Here is a 10,352-nt window from a genome sequence, read left to right as displayed (position 1 = left end):
CGAGCTCTGCGGGCCGGGACTCGGCAGTGCCGTGGGAGCACCGGGGCAATTTGCGAGCGGCCGACGGCAGGCGTGCGGGCAGCGGGCCACGGAGCTCCGCGGGCCCCGGCAGGGCGGCGCTGCCGGCGGGCACCCGGTGCCAGCTCCGCCCGGCTCCCTCCGCCGCCGCCCGCACGATGCCGCCAAGGCCGCTCTGCCACTTGCGGGCGCAGGTCCCGCCGCCGCCGAATCCCCGCCCGTCCCGGTGCCATCGCCCCCGGTCCTGCACCTGGGAGCGGCCCGGCCCAAACGCGCCCCGCCCGGGAGAGTCGCCGCCGCCCAGCGGGGACTACGGACTACCCCGGCGCCTCGTCCCGGGCCAGGTAGGTGTCCGGTGCCCCCCACCCACGTCCCGGTGATCTACCCCCGTCCCGGTGCCCCCTCCCGCCGCTCGCCCCTCGCGATCGCAGCCGACCACGGCCGAGTGACAAAGACCGGGATTTATTCAGCTCCATCCTTCACTGCCCGTCGCCCCGGCGGCGGCGCTGCGGCCCCGCAGGGATCCCCCCCGGTGCCCCCGCGCCAGCGCGGGGCCGGGCCGACACGGGGCCGGGGGAGGCTTTCCATGCAGCTCGTGCAGGGGATGGACGGGGTCATGGAGTGAGGGTCGCTAACGCTGGGAAGCGGAGGCACGGCAGCATGGAGCATCAGGGATGGATTTGAGGCACTTGCCAGGAGCCCCCGCAGGTGCGGGCTGGGGCAAGAGGGGAAGAGGCACAGAGCAGCTGACGAGGAGCCTGGCCGAGGCAGGCTGGAGGCAAGGCAGAGTGGGCAGGCTCCTCTGCAGCTGGAAAGCAGCTCCCGGAAGGAAAAGGCACAACCCCAGGGCTGCGGCTGTATTCCCTCCCCTCTGAGCGTGCTCCACCGACAGCTCCCAGGACAGCGCTGCCCTCAGTCCTCGACCCGGGACTGCTCCCTGAGCAGTCAGGGATGCAGCTCTCAACCTGCGAGGCAAAGAGCAGTGTCAGCCCCCGCCGGGCTGCCACCCCCCCAGCCCCCAGGCTCGCTGTGCCCCCTGGCTCACTCACCTGAGAGCCTGTGGCCCAGGCTGGCCATCTTGGCAGGATGTGACATCAACCAGAAATTGCGCTTGTTCTGCAACTTCTGGAATGGATTTGAGTCTCTCCTCCGCTCCTGCTTCATCTTCTTCATTTTCTTTACCTGTGCAGAGGTAGGAGAGTGCTCAGGTCAGAGTGCAGTGGCCCCAGCCTCCTCCCACCTGCCCCAGCCCAGCACCCACCTTTCCTTTGTCAAACTCCTGGTCCCACTCATCAATGACGGTCTTGCTTTGGGCCAGCGCTGTGTCCCGAATGGCATCCTGGCTCACGGCTGAAATCTCACCCTGCCAGGTCAAGACTGCAGAGCAGTGAATTCAGAAGGACTGGGCTGACATCCCCTTGCACCTGGCCCCACCCCAGGCCCGAGGCTGGAGCCCCTTGCTGCCCACCCTGTGCCAGCCCCGTGCCCGGGTGCACCTGCCTGCTTCCAGGAGCACCCCCGGTCTGCACTGGTGTGGGGGAGATCAGGCCCTGCAGAGCTGGGGAGGCTCTGCCCCCACCCAGGCCTTAGGGCAGGGGGCTGCACAGCTGTTTGCCCACCCAGGTGAGCCAGGATTACCTTCTTTGCCATAAGCCTTGTCCAAGGAATTCTGGAGCAGCTTGCCCACCACGCTGGACTCCTGGCTGTGGCCAGCCCAACTGCTGGCCACAGGGTTCAGGGCAGCCAGGGAGGGTCTCTCATCCCCAGTCTGGTTGTCACTGGGATGTGCTGCCACTGCAGAAAGAGGCAGGTGAGGATGAGCCAGGGGGAGCAAGGGAAGCTACCATGTCCCCTCCCTCTCCAAAGTGATCTCATCCCAGGAAACACCATTTGGACAGACAAGGTCCTCGTGGCTGAGGGTGTCTGGGCACACAAGTGCCTATCCTGGGGGTCAGTCAAGGGGCCTGTCCCCACTTCCTCCTCCAGGGCACGGGCAAGGGCTCCCGGGCTGTCCCCCAGGAGCAGCAGGCAGCCAGGGGGCAGGACACAGGCACTGCCAGGCAGCTGTGGGACCAGCAAGCACTGGGGATTGCACAGCAGTGCTCCAAGGGGGCTCCTAGGCAGGCAAGCCACTGGCCTGACCCTGCCAGGCACCAGAGAGGGCACAGGGTCACACCTGGGGTGCTGGCAGTGGGGACAGTGTTGGCAGCCAGGCTGCTGAGGCTTTCCATCCACTTGCGTTTGCGGTGCTTGTGCTCTCCAGCCTCCACACTCTGATGTGTCCCACAGGGCTCTGCCTCAGTTGTCCTGGAGCTGGGGAAGGCAGCAGGGTCAGCTCACACCAGCCAGACCAGAGCAGGTGAGTCTGAGCTGCCCACAGAGCAACAAGGCACAGAGACACCCAGACTGCACCCAGGGAGAGGTGAACCCACCCACAGCCATCAGGGGCTTCAGCTGGAGGCATGCTGAGGGGCATCCCTGCTGCACAAAGATGAGAAGCCCCTGACTCAGGGAGCCTGACCTCAGGCTCTCACATGCCTCTTGTCCCTCACCTGTCTGAAGACAGCATCCCAGAGCTGCATTCTTCTATCTTCAAGGGCCTGTCTTTGCTCCTGTTCTTCTTTTTCTTCTTCTTCCTCTTGAGAGGTGAAGCTGGCTCCATGCCCAGGCCAATACTGGGCTCTGGCACATGTTGCTTGGGCCCACTCTTCATGTCCTGACAGACCAGACCATGGCTGAGACCCTTGTGTGCCACCTCCTTCCCCATGACAGACACAAAGTCGCCTGGAGAGGCAATTTTCTTCTTGAGGGGCCTGGAGTCTTTATCAATGAAGTCCTTCTGAGGGGCAATGCCCTCCTTCTTGGGGAGCCTGGAGTCTTTGTCCTTGAAGCTCTCTGGAGAAACAATTCTCTCCTTCTTGGGAGGACTGGAGACCTCACCCACGTCCTTCACAGCCACAGCACCCGGGCTCCTGTCTGTGCTACGATGTTTCCTCTTCCGACGCTTCTTTTTGAAGGAACCCTCTGGCTCCTCCTGGCCAGACCCCGCGTCCCTGCTGCTAGAAAGAAGGTGGTGTGAAGTGTGGGCAGTGGAACCATGGGTCAGCAGGGAGGCTGGGTGCTGAGCAGGCAAGTTGAGCACGAAGCTGAAGGCAGGCTTTTCAGGATTGGGAAGGTCAAGAGCAGAAGAGGACAGGCTGAGGGACAGGAAAAGAGGCTGACCTGAAAGCCTGGAAGCCCCTCTCTTCCTCCCTCCCCTGAGGTGCAGAAACACAACACCCAACTGCTGCCATCTTGTCCATAAAATGGGAATCAGATGCTGCTCTGGAAGCACTAACAGGTCCCACAGCAGACCAGGAAAGAGTGGGTGCTGCTGCAGCACCTGCTGGTGGAGAAGGCTACAAGGGACACCCAGAGCAAGATCTAGACCAGGCTGGTGCCTCCTGATCCTATGGGACATTAGTACAGGGTCAGGGCCTGCAAAGCTCCCTCCCACTCTGTGCTGAAGTCAGCTCTTCTCATACCTGGAGCAAGCCCTGCCAGCCCCAGAGAACAGAAAAGCTGGCTGCAAGGCCCCACAGATACTCCATGGAGCACCCAAGGCTGTCACTGGCCTGCCTGCCATGTGGGAGCCTGGGAGCAATGGCATTGCTTACCTGGACTTGCCCAGAGGCCTAGGAGTGGAGTCAGGATGGGTGGTGGCTGAGGGCTGGGATTGTGCTTGGTGGTCACTCACGCTCATCTTCTGAGAGGGTTTGCCCTGCAGTTATTGACATAAATAAAAACTTGGCAGCCTAACACCAAGGTCTTCATGAGCCAAGAGAAAAAGGGGAGCCAAGAGAAAAAGGGGAGAACAAACACAGACAGGGGCAGGCAAGTGGGGGGTGGGAGAATCAGAAGTGTGTTCAGTTAGAAGAACAAAGGAAAAAAGGAAGGAAAGAAATTTAAAGACCTGGAACCCCAGTGCACCCTCCTGAGCCCACTCACTGCCTGTGGAGGAGGCACCCCTCACCTTCCTGCTGTGGCATCACCTCCTGCCATTGGCCCCAGGGGCTAGGTGACACCAAGAAGGTGCCAAGGCCCCCCCCCACTGGGACTGGCACAGTCACCCCTCTGCCCCAGGCAACCCCTGCATCACTCAGGGATGTGGACAACAGCAAGGCCTGCTCCCATACCCCGACCCAGAGAGGGGGGAGAGCAGCCAGCACAGCCCTGGGCTAGGAGCTGGGGGGCTCTCCCCACCCACCCCTGGTCAGCAGGTGCCTGGCAGGAGCCCTACACAACCTGTTCAGAAGGCATAAGGTGTTCAGCTGGAGTCTCTGGGCAGAAGCTCACTCACTTTTTTGGCTGAGAGCTCTGGTTTCCTGGCCAGCAGCGGTGCCATGGTGCTGCCCCACTCTAGCAGGGAGGGTTTCACAGGGGCTGTCCCGGAGCTTTTGAGGGCAGCCAGGTCACAGTCTTTAGGGACAGCCAGCTTGGTGCCAGGGCCAGCAGGGAGGTGGGTGCCAGAGTCTCTGCCCTGAGAGGTGCAGAAGCTGCTGGAATTGCTCTTGGCCCTGTGGGTCTCCTTGGCCAGCTGCCCCACTGTGCTGCCCCAGGAATTCTTCAGGGTCCCGGCCATCGCCCCACAGCCACTGGGCTCCTGGCTGGACTTCAGCAGCTTGGATGAGGTAGGTGGCTTCTCACTGTCTGAGCCCTGTGGGGGCAGCCCTGCTTTGGCCCTGCACATGGTGCTGGTGGCATGGAAGCCTGTTCTGGGCATGCCAGGTGTCTGTGGCTTCTTGGGCCTCTGGACGGTGTCACTGCCCAGCAGTGTGGCCTCGTGGGTGGCTCTGTGAGGCAGTTTGGATGATGGGGTCTGAAAGGGTGGCTTTGACAGAGCAACTCCATTTGTCAGCTTTGAGCCCATCCCAGAAGAGCTGCGGGCAACAGGGACTCCAACATCACCTGGACCTGGCTGTCCCTTCCCCAGCAGCTTGTCTTCTTTCTAGACATGGAGAAAGAGAGAAGTTCAGTGAGGAAACTCAAGGAGCCACAGACACAGTGATAGTGCCCAGCCAGGATCCCTGGGTTCAGCAGGATCAGGATCTCTCCTCCTGCACAACACTTTCCCACTCATCCACCTCCTGGCCTGGCTGCAGCCCCCAGGGCTTGTGGAGGAGCAGCTCCTGGGAGCACCAACCTTCAGGACTCACCAGGCCCATCGGTGGCACACACAGGGTCCCGTTAATCGCAGGTTTCTTCATTGGCTTGGAGTCACTGGCAGTGCAGCTGGGTGGGCTGAAGGCAGCCGTGGCCATGGGCCCTGCTGAGCTCTTCCTGGGGCTGCCCAGCCTGGGGAAGGCAAAGCACATCAGGCACACGAGGAAGGGGAGCCAGAGGCTGGAGGAGGTGAGGTGCTACAGCAAACCATGACACGGGGCTGGACCACTCCCTGCCACCCCCACTCTGGGCCAGCACACACCCAGGGGCCTTGGGGCTGCTTGGTGGGGGTAGGGCACCAGGAGGCACCGGGTGCTCTCTTACCTCAGGTAGAACAGCACATAGGCCTGCTGGTTGAGAACCACCTTGATGTTGCTGGGGTGGACCTCATGGTCATTCATTCGATACCACTGCCCGTTGCTGGCCTGTGGAAGCAGAACATGGAGCAGGTCAGGCTGTGTCTGAGAACAGGGTCAGGCTCTGGCCAGGGAGCCTCCTGGCCTGCAGAGCAGCAGGAACAGCACTCATCATCAGAGCTCCTCTCCCCAAAACCCACACATGGCCCAAGGGCAGACCAGAGAGCTCTGTCAGGGCAGACCTTCATGTTTCCTGCAGCTGACCACAGTCTGTGCCCCATGTCCAGTGCTCCACACCATCCACCCTACCAAGCACCTTCCTTTCTGCACCCTGAAGGGACCCACAAGCACCTACCAGGCCCCAGCCCAGACAGGGTCCCAAGGGAGCATCCCAGGCTCACCTTCACGTAGCAGAAGTAGTGCCCTGCGTTGCAGCTGTACCCAGAGTGCACCAGCACTGCGTAGAGTCCATATGTGATGGGATCGCCCTTGGGCTCGGACATGTAAGGCCGGATGTCCAAGAACTCAGGGTAGCCCACGTCCTGTGGAAAGAAGATGTCTCAGGAGCTGCCATGGCTTTCTTGCCAGAACAAGAGCAGTTCTGCTGTGCTATGAGTCCCATCTCTTGAGGGAGGGGACATGCTCTCCCCAGGCAGAGACTGGCAAGGAAGATACCAGGATGAACCCAACTTCCCCCATGGGGGAATGGCCTCAGGACTGCACCAGGACCACCTCCCGCCCTGCTGGGGGCAGGACCTTGGGCCAGGACACAGCCCTGGCTGTGGATCACTGAGCACTCACCTTGGTGATTTTCCTTCCACCTGAAGAGCCACAACTGCCAAAGCGTTTCAGTGAAATCGTGAGAACGTTGGAGGCTCGATGGATGGTGAAACGTTTGCTGGCCGCCACTTTCTTCCTGCACCTGCCCAGGAAAGCTCAAGCTATTCAAGCTGTTCCAAAATCCATGGCTGCCTGCCCTGGCCACACAGCAATGGCAAACCCCATGGGAATGGTGCTGCTGGCACCAGGCACTGCTCCAGACATCTCTCCACGGCCATGCGTTTGAAGACAAGGAAGCTGAGGAGCAGCAGGCTTCATCACAGGCTTCCATGGCCCTGTACCTCACGGTTCAGCCATGCAGCAGGCACAGAAGCCCTCCCACATTGTGGCAGCCTTCCCACATCACACCCATGGACCCCGTTAAGCCCCTATGTTCACACTCACATGCTGCACCTGTAAGCGTTGTCCCCACCCAGCTGCTCTGGCTTCACAAACAGCTCCAAGGCTCGCACGATGTTTGCGGCTCGCTGCAAGGACAGGGTGGAGGTCAGGGCAGGTGGGGCCTGCCCACGGCACAGCCCCACTCCCTGCAGAGGTGCTGGCCCCAGGAGAGAGCACACAGCACAGGGCTGCAGGCTGCCCAAGAGTCCTGAGCCTGGCCCTGGCACGGCGTGGTGGCTGCTCCGCCCTACAGCACTGCCAGCCTGCACAGAGGGGTCACAGCTCATGTTCAGACCACAGGCACTGAGACAGGGAAGGAGGAGCAACAGCAGGAGCTGCTTCCCTCCTGCCAGCACCTGTCTGCAGGTTAAGGAGCCTCAGAGCAGGAACACCCCCCTGAAGAGCAGAGACCCCCATCCCAACCCTGCAGCAGTACCTCGACCTCCAGTGTCACGTCCAAGTAAGGGTCATAGGTATCTGACACAGTCTTGCACTCCAAGCATTTCACTGCAAAAAGAAGAGCCATGGCCACACCCTGGCACAACACCAGCACCAACCACACCCCAGCAGGGCACAGACAGCTGCAGTGTCCCCCCAGTCCAGCTCTAGGATGTCAGCACTGGGATTGACAGCCTCACAGGGAGGAGGGCTGGCACATCCACTCTGTGCTGGGGAAGCAGCTGTTTTCAGACAGCTGGGAACATGGCTCCTTTTGCTGATGGCACTGAGCTGGGGACCCACAGCTTGGGCCCCCCAGGCAGCGGCTTTTCCCATTGCCACACCAGGGGTCATGACCCACAAGTGCTGCAGGACTGACCAACTGCAGCTCTGTTAAGTCAAACATGTAAGCCATTTTCCCAAAGGGTTTTACTGCCCAGGTCCAGGCCCAGACTTCTGGTACTCACCACGGGACCGCAGGTAACCACCGAAGATCTGGTGAACCAGAGTTGTGGCCTGGGTCTGGCGATCCAACCTACACAGAGACAGCAGCACAGATCTCACACTGCAGCAGCCAGCCCTGCTGGACTGCTCAGGACAGCCCCCCTCTGTGTTCTGGCCAGTGGCCGGGTTGTGGAGCCCCAGGGAAGTCACAGCCCCTGCCAGACTGCTCTCCCTGGGTCCCAGCTGAAGGGTGACACCAGGCTCCAATACACACCTTCCTCTCAAGGATGCAGAAGCTCCTGGTTGGAGCTCAGAGCAGAGGCAGAGCTTCCCAGGACAAAGGGCCTGGGGGAAGCTGCCCTTACACAGCCACAGAGGTGGGGCTGAGCTAGCAAGTAGGCCTGTATCCCTCGGCAAGTGGGATGTGATCCCAGCCTGTAGCAGCCTCGGGATTTGGGGGCAGAACTGCAGCTATGCTGAGGTGGAGGAGTCAGCAGAAGGTGAACAACAGCCCAGAGCCCTGTCCCTGAGGGGCAGAGAGCTGGACCCCACACCCGAGGCCCCTGGAGTCAGAACCTCCCCACAATAAGGCTGACCTGGGGCACATGTTCACTCCACAGTCCACTCCCGTGAGTGCAGGGGACCAGCAAGGGAACAGCAAAGAGCAGTGATGGGCCGTCAGGCCCCACATACTTGGTGTAGCCATTCAGGCAGGCCTTCTGCATGGCATCGATGGTGTAGCGCAGGAACTCGTGTGCATCCTCCTGCCTGCCGAAGCGCAAGTTATGGGAAATCTCTGCAAGAGAGGGAGGACTCAGCACGTGCTGCAACAGATGCCATCCCTCCCTGCCTTCCCTGGGGCAAGGACTCTGGGGCTTGAGTCCCCTCAACCCAAACCACACATCAGACTCTGTCACAGAGGAAGCCCCTGGCAGCCCAAGAAGTTTCCAGGCACTCCGAGGCTCCATGAGTCATCTCAGTGGAGCTGTTTGCCAAAACATGCCCCAATCCCAATAGCTCTGCTCCCACATTAGTCATGGGGGGGCAGCCCTCCTTACTCTTGAGGTCTCGGATGATGGAGAGTGGCTTTATTGCATTGCCGCTGTTGGCAAAAGCCTGAATCGTGTGGTTCTGCATAGTGCACATCATGCAGAAGCTTCCGTGGGCACCTGGAGCAGGAGAGACGACACGACGTTGGGGACAAACCCAGGAGAGATGGAGGCAGGACAGGTGATCTCTGGTCCAATACAGCTCAGTTTTCCCTATGAGCTCGAAGCCACGGGACATGGGGACCAGCCTGTGCCATCCCAGCCGGCACAGCCCATCACAGGACGAGCCAGGGCAGCAGCCCACATGAGACAGCGTTCACACTGATAGAAAACAGGTCCCAGGTATGCACTGGACCATCCCATAACTTGGCCCTGAGGGACAGATCCTGCCAGCATTCCTATGGATGGGGATGCAAGGCCTGTGTGCTCCCTGTGGTGACAGCTCACAGCAGCACCTGCCACGCTGCTCTTCCGCACTCCCCACAGTCAGGGGCTATTCAGGACCCCCAAGAAGCCAGTAGGCCCCATTGGGCCCATCTTAGTCCTGGCTACACCCAGCAGAGACAAAGATGCCAAGCATGGGAACACTGCTATGGCCAGGAAAAGTGAGTAGGACCCAGGAACAGCCTCTTGACAGAAAAACAGGCAGGGCAGGGAAGGAGCATCCTGATATCTGCACGCTCTCACCAGAGCCAGGCAGAGGTGCTGAGCACAGCACTGTGAGCAGGACAGGCAGGCGCTGCTCGTCCCTCCCAGCCCCCTGAACCGGGGTCCCCACTCACAAGTGCGTCCGTGCTCCCGGGAGAGCAGGTAGTTGGTGAGGGGTGGCGTGTACGTCAGGCACTGCAGCGCCGAGTTCAGGAAGCAGGTGTTCCCCAGGTTACTCAGCCCGGCGCCCACACGGTGGACCCGCTCCCACTTCATGGAGAGGCTCTGGGCTGGGAAGAGCACCTTCTGCGGCGCGGGGATCCCGTCACCCGCGGCCCTCGGCGGGGCATGGCTCTGTCCTGAGGGGAGCAGAGAGTCAGCCGTGGGCAGGAGCGCGGGGTGTCCCTTCACCCTCTCCACTCACCCGGGGGGTTCTGCGGCCGCTCCGGAAGGCTGCCGGTGATGCCGAGGGGGCAGCCAATGGCCTCGGCGCCGATGTGCTCGTACTTGTCCCGCAGGTGCCCCAGCTGCCCGGCCAGGCCGCGGCGGGCGGGCACGAACTCGATGCGCTGCTGCAGCACGGAGCGGGCGGCGGCGGCCAGCGGCCGGCCCAGCTCCGCCGCCGCCTCCCGCCGCCCCGGCTCCAGCGCCTCCCGCAACTTCTCCGCGATCATCGCCGTGGGCGGCCGGCTCGGCGGGCCCGGCGGCCGCGGCTGCAGAGAGGGCGGAAAGGGTTGGCTGAGCGGGGGGCAGCGGCCCGGCGAGGCCTCTCCCGCTGCGCGCCGGCTCTCAGAGCAGCCGGCCGCCGCCACGGCCCCCGCGGCGGGTCCCGCGGGCACCGCAAACCCTCCGCCGCTACCCGCGACCCCGAGCGCCTCCACCGCGCGGTCTCGGCCCGGCCGCCGCCATCTGCGGCCCGGCCGGTCCCGGCGCTCCGCTCCCCACGGACGGCCCCGCCGGCAGGGCGGAGGAGCGC

General features: G+C 62.1%; 1 protein-coding gene across 3 annotated transcripts in view; it reads right to left on the bottom strand.

The window, feature by feature from the left end:
* Positions 1-464: 464 nt before the first annotated feature.
* Positions 465-10,352, bottom strand: part of USP36 (ubiquitin specific peptidase 36) — a 10,562-nt gene continuing 674 nt past the window's right edge. The window contains exons 2-20 of one of the 3 annotated variants that reach the window (XM_039716116.1): positions 9,801-10,089; positions 9,511-9,735; positions 8,738-8,848; positions 8,373-8,475; positions 7,703-7,770; positions 7,234-7,304; positions 6,801-6,883; positions 6,378-6,498; positions 5,978-6,118; positions 5,545-5,645; positions 5,214-5,352; positions 4,358-5,005; positions 3,675-3,778; positions 2,571-3,077; positions 2,195-2,331; positions 1,657-1,812; positions 1,280-1,395; positions 1,068-1,200; positions 465-983 (exon numbers count right to left, since the gene is read on the bottom strand). In XM_039716116.1, coding sequence (XP_039572050.1) covers positions 979-983; positions 1,068-1,200; positions 1,280-1,395; positions 1,657-1,812; positions 2,195-2,331; positions 2,571-3,077; positions 3,675-3,778; positions 4,358-5,005; positions 5,214-5,352; positions 5,545-5,645; positions 5,978-6,118; positions 6,378-6,498; positions 6,801-6,883; positions 7,234-7,304; positions 7,703-7,770; positions 8,373-8,475; positions 8,738-8,848; positions 9,511-9,735; positions 9,801-10,089 — 3,258 coding nt within the window. In that variant the 3' untranslated portion in view covers positions 465-978. Of the gene's footprint in view, positions 984-1,067; positions 1,201-1,279; positions 1,396-1,656; positions 1,813-2,194; positions 2,332-2,570; positions 3,078-3,674; positions 3,779-4,357; positions 5,006-5,213; positions 5,353-5,544; positions 5,646-5,977; positions 6,119-6,377; positions 6,499-6,800; positions 6,884-7,233; positions 7,305-7,702; positions 7,771-8,372; positions 8,476-8,737; positions 8,849-9,510; positions 9,736-9,800; positions 10,313-10,352 lie in introns of those variants that run through there. The other 2 variants (XM_039716118.1, XM_039716119.1) reach the window with 2 other exon arrangements.

The sequence above is a fragment of the Passer montanus genome, unplaced genomic scaffold (genome assembly GCF_014805655.1).
Source record: "Passer montanus isolate IOZ18808 unplaced genomic scaffold, ASM1480565v1 scaffold35, whole genome shotgun sequence".
Taxonomy (NCBI): domain Eukaryota; kingdom Metazoa; phylum Chordata; class Aves; order Passeriformes; family Passeridae; genus Passer; species Passer montanus.
Note: the sequence above shows the minus strand (reverse complement) of the source record. Positions and strands in the feature narration are given on the sequence as shown.